Genomic DNA, 22,152 nt, shown 5'->3' on the forward strand with positions numbered 1-22,152 from the left:
TGACATGAATTTCAACCAATGGCTAGAGGGTTTTTGTTTATTTTGATTGTCGGTCCAATCGTAATTGATGGAATTTAAAAATGGGCGGGTCTTCCATTCCTGCCAGGTAGCGGCGTTAGGAACAGATGGCGTTGGTGGCGGGGAGTGGATCACTGAATTGGCCGGCTGGGCGGAGGGGATAGCGGGGGATCCTCGTTACCAGGCCGGGGACAACAACCGAGTTCCGGGACGGCTCAAGCAGGATAAAGACTTGCATGTCCTCTGGCTTGGAATCATTCTGAACTAAAAGAAGGACAGGCACTTTCTGAAGGCCTACCGCCTCGGAATATAGTTGGGGATTGATCCATTCTCTGAACGATCGGGAGTGGGAAGCGATCTGGCTTGCTAGCTAGTCTCGGACACTGTGGACCGCTGGAGAACTCGGATTCGAATCGGTGATTTACCGTTTGAACGGCATGTCGGGAAGCGAGCTTGCTAGCCAGTAACTTGTTTTGCTTAATTTCAACTGCAGTATTAGGACGGAAAAGGGATTTAAATGTTCTGTGACGTTAGCCAGTTTAGTTAGTTTAACTAGCTAGATAATCGTCTTTAAATGAATGTAGCTAGCTTATTGATAGGTTAGCTGGAAAGACTACAACGATTGAGTTGCCGACTGTATTAGTTACCATATTCAGTAAGTTCTCAATCGGTTTGAGTGCCTAGATTGCATGTCTAGATTGCTTGCTTAGTTAGTTTGTTCGGATTTTAAGGTGAATCGTTCGTAGCTGACTTGATAACTTCACTGCAATCAACAATTTATCGTTTGCTTTGACGACCGTCAGATCAGCTCGCGAAAGCTGTATTGAAGCGTCTTAACTGCACCAATACCAGCACCAAATGTGGATACGAGCACGCCCTCGTATAGGGAAAGGCATGTTACTAATTTTGGATTATCAATCAAGTTAGTTATTTGAATTTTATCTATAATTTCGTGTGTGTAAAACTAGTCATACACTACATTTGTATCAGTTTTAGCATTTCTATTTTTAAATCAGTTCCAATTAAGTTAGTGCTCAAATTGAATATCGGTCGCCATCAAGTTCTTAGTTAATGTAGGTAGGTGTGAATATTGAACACGCTGTACTCTGTTAGCTAGCTAACTGGCTAGCTCGGGAACGGCCACACACTCTTCGATCCCCAGTGTTAAGACTGTGTGAAGTCAGAAATGGGGAACACGGTGGCGTGTTGCGTGTCCCCCCGGGGGAGCCCGAAGATCGCGAGACCACCAGACCGCCAGGAAGACTACCAGGTCAACACCGACCTGAGCGAGGACACCGGCCCGTACCTGCAGCACATAAGCGACAGAGAGGTGCCAGACGGTAGGTGTCTCGCTCACGCCCCGAATCTGTCCCCGTGATTGCGAGGGAGTTTTTGCGTACCCAGGGCAAGCCCAAACCACAAGAGGTTTGTGCTGACAAATAATGCTTCAAAGGCGATTTCGTTGAAGGGTTTCATTATGCTTTCAAGCGAGGCACTTTTCCATAATTTAATGCCGTGCTCACCTCTTGCCAGGGTGAACTTTGCAGAGCACATAGCAGCTGGTATCTTGGTGATAAGATGGAAGTGTGTTCCTTACTATGGTGCCTTGCACAGTACTGAAAATGCAATTGTCTCGTTTTTGTAGATTAACCCTTACTCTTTGTCCCAATTCAAAAGGACTGAACTTTATTGCTCTGTTTCACAAAGACGTTGGAGCTTTTATAGTCTGTCTCCAGCTGTGGTTGTACAGACTGTCGATGAGCATTCAGGGCCGTAAAGGAAGCGTTGAAGCATGTGGACTACCGACAAAACGCTTTCTGGCTTCTCTTAATCGGACACAGCCACACACCAAGCATCAGTAATAGACCTTTACATAGGCTAGAGGATCCATATTTGACATCAGTCAAAAGTCATGTCCTATGTCTGGCCGGCATTGATCAGTGGTCACATGGCTTTTTTTACAGCTGTTGATGTTCAGTGTCACTTTTACTCACTGGGGTTAAGTTCTTACGGTCACACACAAAAATAGGCTCCTGAAAATGTCCAGCTGACTTTTATAATCCACGTCGGCCTCCCAGCCCCCCCCCCCCACCCCCCCAATACACATCCTCGCCCTCAGCTGTTGCCACCTCCGATCCTGAGACATTCCAGGGTACCTGAACAGCGAGTGTTCTACCTGCTGGGGGACTAGGAGTGGGGTCGACTGGGGAATGGCTGAGCCTCCAGGAATTCTGCCAGCAATTCTTGGAATTCTCACTACGGGATTCGACCCGGGCAGCAGCTGCCTCATTGCACACGGGCGGGCATCCACATGGGGGGCTCTGGCGATGAAAACAAGGCAATCCTACTCGCCATTCACAGATGCAAAAAAAACCCTAAAGAGGTAGACTGAAGCAGACATGCATAGAAACCGACGACGGGGCGACATAGCTCAGGAGGTAAGACCGATTGTCTGGCAGTCGGAGGGTTGCCGGTTCAAACCCCGCCCTGGGCGTGTCGAAGTGTCCTTGAGCAAGACACCTAACCCCTAACTGCTCTGGCGAATGAGAGGCATCAATTGTAAAGCGCTTTGGATAAAAGCGCTATATAAATGCAGTCCATTTACATTTACATTTACAGAAACGCATGCAGATGAAAGAGGTCCTGATGGCACTGCATACTTTCTCTTGCCTTATTGCGAACATTTCTATTGCACAGTAGCTGTGGGTCAAGGAGAAAATAAGATTCTGTTGGTTGTTTGTGGTAAGGACAAGCTGTTTGTTAAGTATACACAGAAGTATAGTCGCTGTAAATCTAGTGATAGAGTGCATTTTACCCCAGTAGATAATCTTTTGACCAGTGTGGGCGCGTACAAACACTGTTAGTTGAATTGGTGCTGAAGATTTTATTTTTTGTTCTTTATTAGTGAAGATTTCTTCAGAAGGAGCGTGATGGATATTTAAACAGATTAAGGGCTTCTGGGGAGATCAAAAACCTCTGGGAAAGTTGAAGAGATTTATTTATTTATTTTTTAAAAGGGGGACAGGTTTGATTTTGAAATCATACAACTCGTGATCTTTACCTCGTCTGCACTTTCGGGTTGTTGTGGGACATTTCTGCCGTGGTGTCTGGCCAGTGACCGTGAAGCCGTGGATGGTCCTGAACACCCGCTGCATTTCCTTTATCTACGTCAGATTTTTATTGTTGGGGTTTCATTGCACGTTATCGAGCTGTGGGACTAAGTGTGCGGAAGGCAAGGACTCCTGGGCGCTTTCCAAGTTCAGCATTTTATTTGTCGTTGTGGTGCAGAGCTTGAAATCGGTCACACAATTACGCCAGTTAACCCTTCAAAGAGCAAGATCACAAATGCGTGGTTGGAATGTTCTTAACTGAACATTCTAATGCTGATGTCACAATCGCTGCTGGTAGTTGAAAGCAACGGAGTTCTAGAACACTGACTTCAAACTTTGGAAGGAAAAAAAAAAAAAAAAACATTCCAAAAAACCTGCTCTTTCAAAGGGTGGAAAATCCCACTGGAACAGGTCATCTTACATGGTCCAGCTTTGAAGTGCACCCTGGGAAACGTCTCTGGAGTTGTCTTTCAGAAGTGATGATTTATAAATGACCAGTGTGAACATGTCAGAATTGATCTGAGTTCATTTTGGGGGAAAGGTTTTAGGGGGCAAAAGTCGAGTAGATATTTCTGTTTTCTAGATATTTCTGATAACTCTGTTCAGAGCATACACCCCCCCCCCCCCCCCCGCCCTGTGTGTCTGTAAGGTCTGTGGTTCTTTTAGTACTGTGATTCCATCTCTGTGTCCTCTGCTTCCCCCTCCTCCCCCATCTCAGTGAAGTGTGAAAATGCTAAACGAGGACAGATTTCCTACTTTTCTTTATACATATAAATAGCTTCCCCTTCACAGTCTCTGGTACTCAAATGTATCAATGATTATGAAAAAGTTGGATATGCCACATATTCAAGTATTTTATGGACTCTGCTTAAGCTCTCTTGTGAAGGGATGAATTAAGTTAGAAATTTAAGACTGTAGCCTCCCCTGTGTATGAGGAGGGGCTGCTAGGTTAAAAGCAAAGTGCAGAATTAAAGAAAAGATGTCACTTACAGCTGTAGGTTTTTTTTTCCACATCCTGCCTTAGTCTAGGTCACCACGAACCAAAAAAGAATCCTGCTAAATAAGGTCTCGCAGTGAATTTTTTATTAGTTAAGGGAGCTTTTGATTTGAAACGGGGAGAAGCTTTCAGAAGCAGTGATGGTCAGACGAAAAGGCTGGAGCCTGCAGGTCAGCCAGTAATCAGGGTTCAGAGGTCAGATGCGTGGCGTATTTTAAAATCCACACAGTGGTTCAGTGGAAGCTGCGTCTTTGCTCAACATCTTGAGATCCTGAGATGCAACAAACTGCGTTGTTGGTGTTGTTGTGGGTTTGTGACAGTCATTTTTAGAATTGTGGGGGAGAGGCTTTTAAAAAAAAAAAAACAACAAAAAACAGAGAAGAAACCAGAAAACCAGGGATGGGATTCCTTGCTTTGAGCTGTAAAGAAAGGGAAATGTGGACCAGAATTATGTCACAATATTTATGGGCGCCTGACACCATGAGATCACAATATGCTTTGAAGAAGAGTAGGCTAAACGCATTACAGGTAATGCTGAACTTACTTTATCGGGAATAAGCAACATATCGCCCACCCCTGTTGGGCTGTGCATTGGCTGTTCTTGGCCGGGCTGTACCCCTGTAGTGAAAGCTGCACTCGTTTATTTTTTATATCAGAGCCCCGCCCTCGCTGTCCCGTGTCGAACCCGGGGCTCGGCTTCCTCGCGGGGGTTCCTCGCGGTTTAGATCGCTGGGGAGATCAACAGTGTTTTCACACGCCGCAGGTGATCTGACGACCCCCTGGGTTGCCGGGGACGATGACTTCTATCCCCCCCCCCGGAGGGCCCTCCAGCCGTAACAACGGCAGCGGTCGATAGCGCTCTTATCAGATCAGTCTGGCTACCTGGGCTGACCTGGCCGGCTGCCCGCACCCTTATGAAGGCCCCCCCCCCGTAGCGTAGCTTAGCTTAGCCCACATCTTACCCGCTGTCCGTGTGTTCAGCTGGATCTCTATTGAGCCAACAGAGGCTTAACACCATGCACAGCGGTGAATGGGGCTGTGTCTCTCCCAGGGTGCGCAGATCTGCTGTTCTACACACACACACACGCCTGCTAATTCGCTGCTAATTCACTATGCTCGTTTGCCACTTCGGATTGGGTGTGTTGCAAGCCCCTCCTCGGGTACGCGCGCATTGTATTTTAAAACGTTTATTTTTTTAATAAGACGCCACAGGCGTGGGTAAAGCCATACCCGTCTGAAATAGTCTGAAAGGAAATGGAATATAACCACCAGCTCAAATCACAAATTACTGCATTTGTAGTGTAAATGCACAGACGTGGGCTAAAGCCGTGTAATTTGAGACTGAGTTTTTAATGCACTGCTGTACAGTTGTACACGGCAAGGTCCCATTTAAGCAATCTGGGCTTCAGAGGACTAAAGTAAGTTTGACTATCACCAAGCTGAAATATATGGGGCACTTATTCTCAGTCTTCTAATGCCAACCAAATAAACTTTTAGAGCTAGTGCGTACCATAGAATACTCTAGTGGGTACCATAGAAACCCTTAGAGATAATTTACTCTGGTTGCAACCAAAGAAACTTTTCAAGCCGGTGTACTTATCCATTTTATTTACCTATCCAGGGCAGAAAAGGCGTCAGAGTTAGCATCCTGGTTCATTTCTCTTTACTGAATACACAGCACCGGTGTCTTGTGCTGGTGTACGTGGTTTGGCACACGTTTGATCTTTTACTTGATATGGCACATATTTGATCTTGTACTTGATTTGGCACATATTTGAGGCAGACTAACTGAAATGCACGGCATGCTGTTTGGGGAGGGGGGAACAGAGACGCACCTTTCCCAGGCAGAGCGAAGTCAGATTGGCAGTCGGGGGGGTTTGTTTGGGTATGCCCCCTAGGGCAGTGTTGAGCTTGTTGGCGCTATGGCAACCACCTCATACCAGGCTCCGTTACTCCTGGCTGAAGTTCCCAGACCCCCCCCCCCCCATTCCACGGACAGATGCCGTGTGTTGATAGGAATGGCTCCAGGAATGTTTCGAAGGGGGGGGGGGGGGGGGCATTAGGATGCTGCCCATCACTAAGGCATGTCCCAGTCGGGCCAGAGTTTTAAAAACTGCCTGTGTGATACACACACACACATATATATATGCATATCTATGCGTGAAATATGTTTGGAATACAGAACACACACATACAGAATGTGTGTGTGAGTGGGTGTGTGTGTGCGTGTGTGAGTGGGTGTGTGTGTGCGTGTGTGAGTGTGTGTGTGCGTGTGTGAGTGGGTGTGTGTGTGTGCGTGTGTGTGTGCGTGTGTGAGTGTGAGTGGGTGTGTGTGTGTGCGTTTGTGAGTGGGTGTGTGTGTGCGTGTGTGAGTGGGTGTTCCCAAGCTTGTGTCGCCGGTTCCCGAGGTGGACGCTTTCCTCTCCCCTGCAGTTCCCCGGTGCAGCTGAGGCATTCAGTATTCCAGACGGATTCCGAACACAAGGCCCACTGTCCACCCTGCCTGTGGCCACGCCCCCCTGTCCCACTCCAGTCTCTGTGCCCTACCGGCAGCGGGGTGCTATGGGGTCCCATCCCGCTCACAGTGCCCTGCAGACGGTGGGGTGCTATGGGGTCCCGTCCCACTCCAGTCCCTGTCCCCTGCCGACAGCGGGCTGTTATGGGGTCCCATCCCGCTCCCAGTGCCCTGCAGACAGCGGGCTGTTATGGGGTTGCGTCCCGGCTGCTCTTTCTCTCTCAGAAACGCCCTAACGGGAGGCGGCAGCTTGATTTCTGAGAAATGTTTTTTTTTTATCTCCACATCTCCCGATTCGGAGTACGGGCAGGCCGAGCGGACGGAAAACAGGAAGTGAGTGATGTCATAAGGGCTCGGTCGAGAGCGAGCGGGACAGGGACATGGGGGGTAAAAGCAAACAGGAGTGCCAGCTCATGTGGGCGTGGTTCATTAACGGTGCCGCGGAATGGGGTTGGTCTGGAGAAAGCGCTGCGATACTGATCTAATACAGGTCACTGTGGGGACATGGTCACTGTGGGGACACGGTCACTGTGGGGACACGGTCACTGTGGGGACATGGGCACTGTGGGGACACGGTCACTGTGGGGACACGGGCACTGTGGGGACATGGGCATTGTGGGGACACGGTCACTGTGGGGACATGGGCATTGTGGGGACACGGTCACTGTGGGGACATGGGCACTGTCGGGACATGGGCACTGTGGGGACATGGGCACTGTGGGGACACGGTCACTGTCGGGACATGGTCACTGTCGGGACATGGTCACTGTCGGGACATGGTCACTGTGGGGACATGGGCACTGTCGGGACATGGTCACTGTCGGGACATGGGCACTGTGGGGACATGGTCACTGTCGGGACATGGGCACTGTCGGGTACACCAGCCTTGAAGTCTGAGATATCTGAGCTGTGCAGGGAGAGGCTCCTTTATTAGTGTGAAGAGTCAGAGTTTGTTGTTCGCCGTGTTAGCGCCAAATAATAATAATGAAATAATGTAATAAATCTTTGCATCCCCTGAAAAGGCACTTTGTACATCAGGTGTGTGGTACGCCGTGACCTTTGACCTTCGTCTCTTTCAGATTTGGCTCCGGAGTCCAACCCCTCAGACCACGCCCGCGCCAGCACCATCTTCCTCTGCAAGTCCCAGACGGACGGTGAGTACCGGCCCCGCCCTCCTGACCGTAAAAACCAAACGAATCGATTGTGACCGTCTTTTCAGAGCAGAGGGAGGAGGGTCAGCCAGGTAGGCAATTGAACACAGGAATGAAAACCTTTTTTTCTCCTTAGACCAGTGGTAACCAACCCTGTTCCTGGAGATTTACTGTCCTGTCGGATTTCACTACAGCCCTAACAAAGCCACACCTCGTTCAGCAGCTGACATCATTCAGCATCCTGTTGAGCTGCTTATTTAGTAGAGTCAGGTGTGCCAAATCAGGGCTGAAATTGAAACCGACTGGAAGGCAGACCTCCAGGAACAGGGTTGGCTGTCACTGGCTTAGGACCAACCTGTTAGATGCTCTTTGCTTTAATCTGGGAATTCTAGAACACCTTTTCTCTTGTTGCTGCGTTGATTTGGTGCCCCTGAGTGTAAGGGGCATTTAGAAGGCCTGTCGAGTACAAAGCAGCGTGACGAATCTGGTAATTCTATACCTGAGTTCTGCAGAGCCTCTCCTCTGCTGGAAAGTTGCAGGGCAGCCCTGTGGCGGAGTGAGCGGGCGATGACCCGGAAGAGCATGGAGCCAGCTCTTTGATTCTCGTTTACACTTTATTTTGTTGTCTGTGTGTTCCTATAAATTATTTGAAGGAGTTGACACTTGGTGGTAAGCAGTGTTAAATGTCCAGGTATGTCTAAGGTGCATCTAGAAGACTTAGCATTTGCGCACACATGTAGCATAAACATGCCACTCGGTGTCTTCTAAGAATTATAACTGTAGCCTTGCGAAAAGGAGGTTCTGGGTTCGAGTCCCGGCTGGCACGGATCCTCTCTGTGTGGAGTTTGCATGTTCTCCCCATATCCGCGTGGGTTTCCTCCGGGTACTCCGGTTTTCTCCCACGACCAAAAACACATAGCACAGATGAAATTGAGCCTGCCTGGCTAACTGTGGCTCATTCACAGAAGTGTTATTGATGTGCAGTGTCCCTGTCAGATAAACTAATAAATCAGATTGCTTTGTGATCGTGCTGGGGGGTGCCGAGTCAGCAGAATGAGCTCATTGCTGTCTGCGGTGCGGCTCTCACTCGGGGGGGGGCCCTTGCCCTTGGCCGTAATCATGAATAAACAGCCCGGGGGGGGGGGGGGCAGCCGGTCCGTGCCGTATGGAGCAGCCATGAAGGACACACACACTTATCACTGACCTGCCGCAGTGTTGGGTTACTGTAGTGTAGGAGCTCAGACCCTGAAGGCTGGCTTTGATAGTCTCACACACACACTGCTCTAAATCACTGTACAGAGGCACTTCACCAGAGGGCTCCAAGCACAAAGCGCACTTCAAACAGATCCGTCGAGACCTGGAACCTGTAAATCAACAGAGCTGTAGTCTCCTGACTACAGTGCAGTCCCTACAATTCAGACCTCTGCTTTTACATGAGTTTTTTTTTCTCCTCTGAGAAGTGAAATGCAGTATGCTTTAGTGAGTTGAGTTAAAGTACCTGCCTCATGAAATCTTTAGCAGGTTTTAGCTGCTACCCTGCGAGTAATGAACTTGTCTGTTCCTGATTCCGATAGTTTCAGTTTCATCCTTAACGCTACCTTCTCTGTTTTTCTCTTTTCTTCCAGTGCGGGATAAAAGGAAAAGTAATCACATAAACCACGTAAGTAGACTGCTAAAAGAAGAGAGAAAGCAGTTTGGTGTAAATGTTTTGTGTAAATAATTAATGGGGAAAAGGATGCTTGGGTGATTAGATTTATCCACTAAACTGTTTAACTGTGAAAATTATGTACGTTTGCAAAAAACCAGTAGTGGCGGAAAAAAAGAGACCGGCTTTAATGATTGAATTAGTTGTGATGTGCCCGCCCCCATCCCCCCCACCCCCCTCCGCTGCTCCCTGCATGTCTTGCATTCCTGTTTACTCTGCCCCCCCCCCCCCCCCCCCAGCCCCACCCACAGCAGAGAATGAGAGAATGGGGAGGGGGAGTGCAGATTCTTTACTGATTACCCGCAGTATGCTAACCAACCCCCCCCCCCCCCCTTACTGCCCACATGCCTTTTAACTGACTGTGTCCATCACAGTGGACTGTGAGGTCTGTGTCTGTCTCTCTCCTGTGTTTGTGTGTGTGTGTGTGTGTCTCTCCAGTGTGTGTGTGTGTTTGTGTTTGTGTCTTTCTTATGTCTGTGTATGCGTCTATCACTCTGTCTCTCTCTCTCTCTTACGTGTGTGTGTCTGTCTCTCCATTGTGTGTGTGTGTGTGTGTGTTTGTCTCTCCTTTGTGTGTGTGTGTGTGTGTATGTGGCTGTGAACCAGCCCTGGTTAATTTCCTTCGGCAGGGTATATCCGTGATGGAGTGGTCACCAGAGAAAGAGAATTAGATTTCCGTCGTGATAAAGTCATAGTCGTGATAAAATTGATCTGTTTGACATATAAACCTGTTGTGAAAAATAATAAATAAAAGGTAAATAATGAAATTATGAAAATAAAAATAATAAAAGTTATTAATAGTTATTACTTGTAAATGACTCGGTAACTACATATTCCACTATTTCTTCATAATTACTTCTAAGCATCTCTTATGCTGTGCTGCTATATTTAGCCAATGTCTTTTCAAGTAATGGGGTGAAACGTTTATGAGAATGTCTAAGAATATCGCAGCAACAGCAAGTGCTGTGCTGAGATTTGAATGCAGCGGCGTTGTTCTCAAGCGGTGGATGTAGTGCCGTAAAGGTGCTCCCTCTAGTGGCTGTCGTGGGCCATAGCTTCCAGGAGATTGACAGGGCCATACTCTCTGCTCGCTCCTATATGAACCTAGCTCTTATATGCGGAGTTACACATGCCCTGTCACTCGATCCAGTGACATTTCAGGGCATTATCTTGAGCGCGGGCATCGGTACGATCGCGGGTTATTTATAGCTGATTTCTCAGAGCAGTATTTCAAACGACCCGTCTTGCGGTGTGGAATGTGTCATAGTTTCTCCGCACAAACAGGTGTAAAACAGCGGTGTGCGCGCGACGGCGACTGTTTAAGACCAGACTCGACCACTTGTTTGACATTAACAGTAAATATTATATTGTGTTGATTTTGGATGGAATAATGTTATAAATCCCTTTCTTTTAATAGAAGAAAATGAAGGTCTGTGGAATAATGGTATACTGCTTGCTTTTGGTGTAAATTGCATTACTTTTTATGTGCACGCTCGAATGTATCCTTGGTGATGTTCTGGGTCTGCTGTATCCATGGCCTGAAAATGGCCCGATGGTTTGCTGAAGTTTAGGAGTCTCCGGTTCACCTGGATACCTGAGTGGCCCCGCCCCCTCCTACATGCTCATTACGATTGGCTCTCCTTTCCCAGGTGTCCCCGGGTCCCCTCTCCAAGAAGTACAGCTCCTGCTCCACGATATTCATAGACGACAGCACGGTCAGCCAGCCCAACCTCAAAAGCACAATCAAATGGTGAGCGGAACTGACCGTTAAACATCTACCGGCTGCCTGCCTCAGTGCTGCCGGATTTAGCCGGCGCGGTTCTTTAAGTGAGAGTTCGCGGCCGTTAGCCGAGTGGAATTTCCGTACGACGTCATTTAGAATCTACGCTCGTCGTCTCCCAGTGACAGCGCGCGCTTTTGGCGCAGGCTCGCGAGCGCACGCTTCTAGCACAAGTTCGCGAGCGGGGCGCCGCGCTTGCCTAACGTGATTTCCCATAATGCAATTATGCGGTATTGAGCTGACAGAGTTTAATTGGAAGCTTGGGAGCAAACCGCAATTTTTTTATCCCCCGTCGTAAAATTAGTTTCACTTCGTTTCAGTGCCATATTTTAGTCTGAACAGTCTCATTAGAGGTCATTAAATTAAAAATGCATCACACTCGATATTAATTCTAATCTTCTGCACTGACGCATACAGATGCTAATACTCCAGAGTTTTATTGCAGATCGCCGTCCCTCAGGCCACAAGTTCATTAGCACAGGCAGTAAAATATTGAATATGGTAATTTGGAAATTAATCCACACGTGCGAAGTGAATGATTGCTCCACGCTGTAATTGAATGGTAATGGGAATGAATAAATGAGCACAGTAAGAGAGAGTGGTGTAAAAATGAGAGAATATTAGAATATGAAATCATATTAGACTACACTTCATTTCGATTCCACATCAGTTATCAGTTATGAGATATGAATATGATATATGAAGTAGTCCCTTTCGTGTGCTCGTGTTATTTTGACTTTATTACATTTTGATATCTTCCTGCTTATAGGCTAACCCTGATGCCAGTTTAAAGATCTCATAACCTGATAAATTCTTTGATATTTTGTTGGACGTGGATGAACATGAAGAGGCCTATATAATACTTTAGTTTTATGAAAGAATATTTAAGAAGCATACCATGTTTTGCATCTTTTAGTATGAAGTTCTTCAGGCTGTGACATGGGGGTACTTAGAGATGGGGACCTAACTGAAGTGTGGGAGGTGAACTGTCGTGCTAATTTCTCATGGAATGGTTCTGATGATTTTTACGTGGTTATTACATTCAGGGGGGGCGGAGCTAAGGGGTCTAATTGGGAACCGTAACCTGGTTTCTTGGGTCCGGATTGGTTGCTGATATTAAGGCGAAAGCAAAAACCAGCAGCCCGCCAGGACGAGGAATGAAGATGGCTGCCCTGTAGCGTTGCCTGCTCTCTGATGGCATAGTCATCCTCCTCCTCATGTTTGGCAGGCGCTGTGAAATGACATCGTTTGCCCTGTAGACTGAGGTCAGGCTGCAGGCCTGGGTGGGCTCTGGTGGGACCGAGTCTTTGTGTTCTTGCGCAATGCGCTTTACCTCAGTTGCCCTTTTTAGAAATCCCACTGCGCATACTCTCTCTGGACAAAGCCAGCCAGCCAGCCGTGCAAACACGATACGTAATGTCATCTTTAACAACAATAAAAGCCCTTTGAGGTTTCTGGGAGATTTAACTGCTAACTGCCTCTCTTTCCGCTTTCTTTTTCAGTGTAACGTTAGCAATATACTACCACATAAAAAACAGGTAAGCTTCTGATTATTTACTGGGGGTTTTTTTTTCTACCACCAGCTGTAGTGTTGTGTGAAGTGTGTCTTAATGTGAGAGCTGCGATTGGCCGTCCCTTTTCCGGGGGTGAGGGGAGGAGTCGCTCGAGCAGAAGCGTGCGAGTGCGTCAGGGCGCATTCCTCCCGCGTTCGCGGTCCGCGGCGATTACATTCAGCACGCTCCGCCATCTTAGGAGGCTTTGTGTCGCGTGCCCAGCGCACTGGATACGTGTGGGGTGTGAGCAGTTTCATAACCGTGCCCAGTCGTGTATGTGTGTGTGTGTGTGTGTGTGTGTGTGGGTGTGTGGACGCAGCCGTGGGGCTATTAGGTCTGTACAGAGTCTTAATGGGGTGTGTGTGTGTGTCTGTGTGTGTGTCTGTGTCTGATGTGTGTGGTGTGTGTGTGTGTGTGTGTGTTAACACAATGTGGTTGTTTCCCCAGGGACTCAGACCGGTCGCTGGACATATTTGACGAGAAAAAGCACCCCCTGTCGGTGAGTGAGGGGCGGGGTGTAACAGGGCTACAGGGGGGGGGGGGGTCTAACAGCCCCTGATGGATACCTTTTTCCAGGATACACTGTGCCTATTTGTAAAATCTCCACTAGGGGGCAGTGTTGAATCATCAGCATCTCTGCCTTCCTGGCGAACACACAGGTTTTGCTTTTGCTTTTCACTGAGTGTCTGGGCCCCCCCTTCCCGTTTCAGTACCATATAGAACCTTTCAGAAGCAATAAAAAAAAAGGAAGGGGAAGGAAACAGTTTTACTGTGAAGTTCACAATACAAGTGTCCATTAACAGCGCTATTGAAGCCGCGTATACAGAGTTAATAGAACACACACACACAGTTAATGTGTCTTATGGAACCGTGGAAACATAAACACACATTAGGGTATATCTAAGGCATTACTGAGGCAGGGCTAGTAGTAGCGTACCTGGCTAACAGCCTGTTGACACCATTACCGCAGCTGCAGGCCTCCTCAGTAGATGTGACCCGTCAGTTCTGTGCTGTTATTTTACGTTTGCTCTGTGGGCCTGGGGCTTGGTGATAAAACCTCCAGCGCTCGCTTCACCTCAGTGTGCGGCTGTACTCTCAGGTGATGCTGTGGCTGCACCAACCTTTCATGGCCTGCACAGAAAGGGTGAACCTGTGTGTGTGTGTGTGAGCTGTGTGTGTTTGTGAGCTGTGTGTGTGTGTGTGTGTGTGAGCCGTGTGAGTGCGTGCGTGCGTGCATGTAAAGATACCGCACTGAACAGCAGCCACGTTTTGCAGTAGGTGGTAGTCTTATACTGTATTAAATATTACGTATTTCATTTATATATAATATGTATTTGATAGAGACAGTGTGCCATTTTCAACACAAATATTGGCGCAACTAGTATATTCCACAGTTGGCTCAGATTAATTTTGTATCTGTAGACAGTGGGCGAGGTTTGAAAAGTGTATCGGAAATAAACCATGTTACAGGACTTATGGCAGGAGGGAAGGTGTATCGGTGACTAATGTGAACAGGAAGGTGGGTGAGTGTAATCATATGTGTGCTGTAGAAAGCAGACTGTGTGTTTGTGAGCCGTGTGTGTGTGTGTGAGAGGCGTGTGTGTGTGTGTGAGCTGTGTGTGTGTGTGTGTGAGCTGTGTGTGTGTGTGTGAGCCGTGTGTGTGTGAGCTGTGTGTGTGTGTGTGTGAGTGTGTGAGCTGTGTGTGTGTGTGTGAGCCGTGTGTGTGTGAGCTGTGTGTGTAAAGCAGACGGTGTGCTTGTGAGCCGTGTGTGTGTGTGTGTGTGTGTGTGTGTGTGAGCTGTGTGTGTGTGTGTGTGTGAGCCGTGTTTGTGTGTGTGAGCCGTGTGTGTATGAGAGCTGTGTGTGTGTGTGTGTGAGCTGTGTGTGTGTGTGTGTGAGTGTGTGAGCTGTGTGTGTGTGTGTGTGTGTGTGTGTGTGCGGGAGCGGTGAGCTGTTCTGACCGCACGCTCGCGCTTGCCTTTCAGAGAGAGCGCGTTCCCGATGACTACTCCCGCGTGGACCCCGAGCACAAGCTGATCTACCGCTTCGTCCGCACGCTGTTCAGCGCCGCCCAGCTCACAGCCGAGTGCGCCATCGTCACCCTGGTGAGCCGCCTGTCAATCACAGCCCCCGCTGTGGATTTAAAATTAAAAAATAAAATCTGTGATCAATATTCTATCATCAACAATATGGACCTGTACAGAATGTAGGATCACTCTTTAAAATAAAAACAAGATCACAACGTTACACAAGCTTCTCAAACTATGATACGAGCTGTCTAGGGCTGCATAAATAATAATAAAAAAACAAACAAAAAAAACCTCAATATCAAGAGCTCACTGATAGACTACAGATGTCCTACACGATTCATTCCTATACACAGATATCTCCTCACACAGGTTGCTGTTGTAGCTCTCTGAACAGGTCTCTACTTTGGCCAGTGAGATTTGTCCTGGGCATATTGTGTTGAATATCGGCGAATACAGATATACAATGTAATTTATCTAGTAGATGTGTGCGAAATGCTTCTTCAGCCAAAGTCATGTTTCAACACACCACCAGAGGGCAGTGTAATGCTGTCCTACAGCTTTATGGGAAACAGTCTGGCCCGGTCTGCTTGTTTAACAGACCTTCTCCTGAGTCTTTCAGTTTAGCTGTGCTATGCATTTGTGTGTATATGCATGTGTTTGTTCGTGTGTGAATGCATGCATTGTGTTGTGCGTATGAATGTGTGCATGCACGCATGTGTGTTTACATGTGTGAATGCATGCATTGCATATGTGTTTGTGGATATGTGCATGCATGCGTGCGTGTTTGTGTGTATGCACGCATGCGAGCGTGACCCAGCTCACCCCCCCCCCCACACCCCCTCTCTTGCAGGTGTACCTGGAGCGCTTGCTGACGTACGCGGAGCTGGACATCTGCCCGTCGACCTGGAAGCGCATCGTGCTGGGGGCCATCCTGCTGGCCTCCAAGGTGTGGGACGACCAGGCCGTGTGGAACGTGGACTACTGCCAGATCCTCAAGGACATCACGGTGGAGGACATGTGAGTGGGCGGGGCCGGGGGGGGGGGGTGGTGGGGGGGGGCGGGGGTCGGGGTTTGGGGGGGGGTGAGCGCTGGGGGGGAGGGCAGCACCCGGCCAGGGAAGGGCCGGGACGGCGCATTGGGCTGCCCCCGGTTCCCACCACTGCGTTCCCCTTTCCCGTCCCGCTTGCACACGGCCTGGAGAGGCCACATGGATTCCATACTGATGGTGTAACACAGGGGTGTCCAGTCTTATCCGAAAAGGGTCGGTGTGGGTGCAGGTTTTTTGCTTTAGCTCAGCACCTCAACACCTGATTTAACTAATTGACCAATCATGGTCTTCAATGAAGACCTAGATAAGTCCTATCAGGTGTCTCAGTGCTGGGCTAAAACAAAAACCTGCACCCACACCAGCCCTCTTCGGATCACATTGGATATCCCCTGATGCAACCAGGAGCTTTTTGTATCGACTGTAACCTCCATACTTTGTTTTCTCTGTAATCTGGTCGGGTTGCTGCAGAATGCTACAGATTGACTCTTCACAGAGAAGACGGTTTTGTTTCATTGTTCCAGAACCTGCTGTCCCCCACACAGGACACGCTGTGAAATGTCCTGATAGTGCAGCTGAGCAGAGAGAGAGAGAGAGAGAGAGGGAGAGAGGGAGAGAGAGAGAGAGAGAGAGAGAGAGAGAGATCCTCTGCCCTGGCGCTGTCTGCTGTCCTCTGTGAGAGCTGTGTGTGTGTGAAGCGTCCTGCAGACTGCGCGTGTGTCACGTTTACATTCGTCTGCTTTACCGCCGGAACGCCGTGAGAATTCAGCCCCCCCGCTTCCCGCCTCCCTGACGCGGGCGTGTCCTCGCCCTCTCACCCCGCGCGTGTTTTGGCGGCGTGGCGCGGTCGTGGCGGTTCGGTGTTCCGGTGTCACCGGCGGGTCTGTTGAGCACGTCCCGGCGGAGAGAGACAGAACGGGCTCTCTCTCTCTCTCTCTCTCTCTCTCTCTCTCACTCTCTCTCTCTCTCTCTCTCTCTCTCTCTCTCTCTCTCTCTCTCTCTCTCTCTCTCTCTCTCTCTCTCTCTCTCTCACTCTCTCTCTCACTCTCTCTCTCTCTCTCTCTCTCTCTCTCTCTCTCACTCTCTCTCTCTCACTCTCTCTCTCTCTCTCTCTCTCTCTCTCTCTCTCTCACTCTCTCTCTCTCTCTCTCTCTCTCTCTCTCTCTCTCTCTCTCACTCTCTCTCTCACTCTCTCTCTCTCTCTCTCTCTCTCTCTCTCTCTCTCTCTCTCACTCTCTCTCTCACTCTCTCTCTCTCTCTCTCTCCCTCTCTCTCTCTCTCTCTCTCTCCGCGATGGGGGGCTCGGGGGTGGGGTGGGGGTGGGGGTGGGGGTGGGGGGGGGGGAAGTGTCCCGGGAGCGGGAGTCTCGTCGTGAGAGAGACCCTCACTGAGCGCGCTCGGGACGTCCGCGCGCTCATCCCCACGGAAACGGCCGCGACGCAATTCAGAATTAAGAGCGTGTTTTTATACGCCGGCGCTGTCTGTCCTCTCTGACCTGCACTCTTAGCATACCCTCGCTAGGTGTGTGTGTGTGTGTGTGCATATCTGTGTGTGTGTGTGTGTGTGTGTGTGTGTGAGAGTGCATATCTGTGTGTGTGTGTGTGTGTGTGTGTGTGAGAGAGAGAGTGCATATCTGTGTGTGTGTGTGTGTGTGTGTGTGTGTGTGAGAGTGCATATCTGTGTGTGTGTGTGTGTGAGTGCATATCTGTGTGTGTGTGTGTGTGTGTGAGAGAGAGAGTGCATATCTGTGTGTGTGTGTGTGTGTGTGTGTGTGTGTGAGAGTGCATATCTGTGTGTGTGTGTGTGTGTGTGTGTGTGTGTGTGTGTGTTCCTCTCTCTACATCACAGGCCTGTAGGTTTATTTTCTCTGTGTATTGAAGGCTCTTTGAGAGGCACACCGGGCCCGGCTCGAGTGCTCTCTCAGATCCCGGATAATAGCCCTGCTTCCCGGCCTCTCCATTAGTTGCCCCTAGCGACCAGCTGCTCTTCTCCCCCCCCCTCCCCCTCCCCCTCCCCCCTCCACCGCGTGCTGTAAACATCCTGGGTGCCACTGCCAAGGTGATCGGCTCCAGATGCTGCCTTAGGGGCTGAGGAAGGCGCAGGTATCTGCTGGGAAGCCTTTCACTGCGAGCCGGGCAGTTAGCTAGCCAACGGCTACGCTCGATGTTAGCGGGGGCAGTTAGTTAGCCAATGGCTACGCTCGATGTTAGCGGGGGCAGTTAGTTAACCAATGGCCTCGCTCGCTGTTAGCCGGATAGTTTGATGGCCAATGGCTACACTCGATGTTAGCGGGGGCAGTTAGTTAACCAATGGCCTCGCTCGCTGTTAGCCGGATAGTTTGCTAGCCAATGGCTACACTCAATGATAGCCGGACAGTTAGCTAGCCAGTGGTTACACTCGCTATTAGCTGGTCAGTTAGCTAGGCTACATCTACACTCACTGTTAACGGGTCAGTTAGCTAGCCAATGGCTACTTTCGCTATTAGCCAGGCAGTTGGCTAGCCAATGGCTACACTCAGTGGGGGTGCTCGTTATAACCTTGTTGAACAAGAGACCCAAGAGTGCCCCTCTTTTCTGACTGTATTAAACGATGTAAAACGTTTTAAGTTGCCTGCAGCAAGGCTCCTAATAGCAACATAAAGGCCTGTTTCTGTGCACAATAGACTGCTGTCTGTGCGTCTGTGGCCCTCATGAATATCTTTAGCCAGAGTGCAGGCTTCTCCTCCCTCTCCTTTCTGTTTGTCTTCGTCTGATACGAAGGGAAGCGTGAGCGCGGTCCTGCGTGTCTTTCGCCCGGATCCTGTTCTTTAGAGTGCACCGCAGACATGTAGCCTGTGATCCTGCTGTGGAGATGTTGACACGCACACACGGGGGTTTGTGTTGTGTGCTGCATAAACGTCGCTGTTTGTACGCACCGCCCTTTTCATCTCCGTTCCGGAAGTTTCCGTGCGCTTGTCCCGTTGTGTGTGGCGTGCGAGGTGTGGTACCTGTGCTGTGCAGGGAATCTCACCCTTCTTTCTCTCTCCCTTTCTTTTGTTCTCTCTCTCCTTCTCTCCCTTTCTTCCTCTCCCTCACTCCCTCTCTCTCTTTCCCTCTCTCCCTCTCTCTCCCTCACTCCCTTTCTCTCTTTCCCTCTCTCCCTCTCTCTCTTTCCCTGTCTCCCCCTCGTTCTCCTTTTCCTTCTCCCTCTCTCCTTCTCTCTCTCTCTCTCTCTCTCTGTCAGGAATGAGATGGAGAGGCACTTCCTGGAGCTGCTGCAGTTTAACATCAACGTCCCGGCCAGCGTCTACGCCAAGTACTACTTCGACCTTCGCTCTCTGGCCGAGGACAACAACATGAGCTTCCCCCTGGAGCCACTGAGCAAGGAGCGCGCCCAGAAACTGGAGGTACGGGGGGCGTGGCGGGGCACAGACGCAAGCAGTACTGACACTGCAGTGGAGTAGGGGAGTGGAGAGAGCAGTACAGACACTGCAGTGGACTAGGGGAGTGGAGAGCAGTACAGACACTGCAGTGGACTAGGGGAGTGGAGAGAGCAGTACAGACACTGCAGTGGACTAGGGGAGTGGAGAGAGCAGTACAGACACTGCAGTGGAGTAGGGGAGTGGAGAGAGCAGTACAGACACTGCAGTGGAGTAGGGGAGTGGAGAGAGCAGTACAGACACTGCAGTGAGTTAGGGTAGAGTAGAGAGCAGTACAGACACTGCACTGGATTAGGGGAGAGGAGAGCAGTACTGACACTAGAGTGGATTAGGGGAGTAGAGCAGTACAGACACTAGAGTGGATTAGGGGAGTAGAGCAGTACAGACACTAGAGTGGATTAGGGGAGTGGAGAGCAGTACAGACACTGCACTGGATTAGGGGAGAGGAGAGCAGTACTGACACTAGAGTGGATTAGGGGAGTAGAGCAGTACAGACACTAGAGTGGATTAGGGGAGTGGAGAGCAGTACAGACACTAGAGTGGATTAGGGGAGTAGAGCAGTACAGACACTAGAGTGGATTAGGGGAGTGGAGAGCAGTACAGACACTAGAGTGGATTAGGGGAGTAGAGCAGTAGACACTAGAGTGGATTAGGGGAGGGTACAGCAGTACAGACACGAGTGGATTAGGGGAGTAGAGCAGTACAGACACTAGAGTGGATTAGGGGAGTGGAGAGCAGTACAGACACTGCACTGGATTAGGGGAGAGGAGAGCAGTACTGACACTAGAGTGGATTAGGGGAGTAGAGCAGTACAGACACTAGAGTGGATTAGGGGAGTGGAGAGCAGTACTGACACTAGAGTGGAGTATGGGAGTGGAGAGCAGTACAGACACTGCAGTGGATTAGGGAAGAGGAGAGCAGTACTGACACTAGAGTGGATTATGGGAGAGTAGAGCAGTACAGACACGAGTGGATTAGGGGAGTAGAGCAGTACAGACACTGCACTGGATTAGGGGAGAGGAGAGCAGTACTGACACTAGAGTGGATTAGGGGAGTAGAGCAGTACAGACACTAGAGTGGATTAGGGGAGTGGAGAGCAGTACAGACACTAGAGTGGATTAGGGGAGTAGAGCAGTACAGACACTAGAGTGGATTAGGGGAGGGTACAGCAGTATAGACACTAGAGTGGATTATGGGAGAGTAGAGCAGTACAGACACGAGTGGATTAGGGAAGAGGAGAGCAGTACTGACACTAGAGTGGATTATGGGAGAGTAGAGCAGTACAGACACGAGTGGATTTGGGGAGTAGAGCAGTACAGACTGATGGATACTGAGGTCTAGTTGTGTGGTACATCTACAGTCAGATGCTTTATTCATCCTGGTGCTCACTGTCCTGTCCCTTGGTGTCCAGGCCATCTCCAGACTCTGCGAGGACAAGTACAAGGACCTGAGCAAGGCGTCCATCCGGAGGTCCTTCAGCGCGGACAACCTGGTGGGCATCCGGCGTTCCCACGCCGTGCTCTCCTAGGGGCCAAAAAGAGAACTACAGCCCCCAGAATCCTCCCTGACACTGACAGTCATCTTCTGACCTCTGAACCCATTCGGAATACAGGCAGTACACTCCTTTGACCCATGCTAAGGTCACACGCCATTTTTTGCCAGCACCAGAACCTTTGGAGGCTCCTCCCCCATCTCCACGGTGCAAAGAAAACTAACTTCATAGAGACTGAATTGTTGAAATTGTTTTTTTTTGGTTGTTGTTGCTTACTATGTAGGCTACTAGCTGTGAACTTTGTCAGTTTTTAATTGAAATCATTTGCAGATGGAGTATTTTAAATAAACACTAACCATGTAACAAACAGGGTTTTTTTTTCACGGTCGATTGTTTGCCCTTTTCTTCGGCTGCTTTGTCGGAGTCGACCCTCAGGCCCAGCTTGCCCCTGTCCTAGAACAGTGACCGGCCAGCAAACACTGTGAGGGGGGGGGGAAACAGTCTTAAAGTCTAGAGCTGCTCACGTGGCAGATTTCACGAGCTGGATGGCCACTTCCCTCTGGATCAAACCGATCGACCTTCATCACAACACAACCGCTCGGCCGTCTCTAGTGGACATGAACGCGCTTGTCCTCCGTGAAATGGGAGGTAAACGTGCGTTGAGAACCTAGTGAGGAGTTAACGGGACGGATGTGAGAGGTCTCCACATTTACACACCAGCACCTGCAGAGCAGCATGTATCCAGTCCCTGGAGAAACTGCGTTATTCACAAAACTGGAATTAAAAAAAAAAAAAAAAAAAAGCCAGAAATTATTGAGCGAATTAATAAACAGAAGTTAGAGGAAAGGCCAGTATGCGTATATACAAAAGGCCCTGTCGGATCAAGTGTTTACAACCTGAATGAGAAATCTCATTTCATAGCCCTGGGGAAATCACACGACCCCCGGCCAGCTACGCGTTCATCGCCCAGCCTCAGGTCATTACATCACGTTTGTTTGGCAGACGCTTTTATCCAAAGCGACATACAGTAAGCGCATAATTCCTGTAGTGCTGCACCGAGACGTGATGAGCTCATCCACGAGGCAGCACTGGTGCCAACCGAAAGGCAAACCCCCCCCCCCCCAAAAAATAAAAATGTCCCAAAGACCAGATTCAGTTTCCCAAAAATGAATTCATCAGCTGTGAGCAGGGAGAGGAGGTTACAGCGATTAAGGGCTTTGCCATCTGAAATGCCTTCAAACACCTACCTGGTCAAAATGTTGCGTTGCTGGTGTGGGTTTTTATACAAATGCGGAGATGATGATCTAATGATCATATTCATGCTCAGTAAATAATTT

General features: G+C 49.4%; 1 protein-coding gene across 1 annotated transcript; it reads left to right on the forward strand.

Annotated features, from left to right (window-relative positions):
* The first annotated feature begins 19 nt into the window (after positions 1–19).
* On the forward strand, positions 20–21,182 carry ccnyl1 (cyclin Y-like 1). Its single transcript, XM_035408527.1, has 10 exons — positions 20–1,358; positions 7,720–7,794; positions 9,417–9,451; positions 11,146–11,246; positions 12,779–12,814; positions 13,277–13,328; positions 14,816–14,935; positions 15,711–15,877; positions 19,128–19,290; positions 20,735–21,182. Exons 1-10 carry the CDS (start codon positions 1,205–1,207, stop codon positions 20,849–20,851), a joined length of 1,020 nt encoding a protein of 339 aa, XP_035264418.1. The 5' UTR covers positions 20–1,204; the 3' UTR covers positions 20,852–21,182.
* Positions 21,183–22,152: the final 970 nt, after the last annotated feature.

Source organism: Anguilla anguilla, chromosome 3, assembly GCF_013347855.1.
Source record: "Anguilla anguilla isolate fAngAng1 chromosome 3, fAngAng1.pri, whole genome shotgun sequence".
NCBI classification, from domain to species: domain Eukaryota; kingdom Metazoa; phylum Chordata; class Actinopteri; order Anguilliformes; family Anguillidae; genus Anguilla; species Anguilla anguilla.

Bases quoted from the DNA above. Each gene is read 5' to 3' on its own strand.
- ccnyl1 (XM_035408527.1), top strand. From the start codon at position 1,205: ATGGGGAACACGGTGGCGTGTTGCGTGTCCCCCCGGGGGAGCCCGAAG. The intron at 9,452-11,145 runs GTAAGTAGACTG...CTCCTTTCCCAG, and splicing joins AAAGTAATCACATAAACCAC to GTGTCCCCGGGTCCCCTCTC. The intron at 13,329-14,815 runs GTGAGTGAGGGG...CTTGCCTTTCAG, and splicing joins AGAAAAAGCACCCCCTGTCG to AGAGAGCGCGTTCCCGATGA.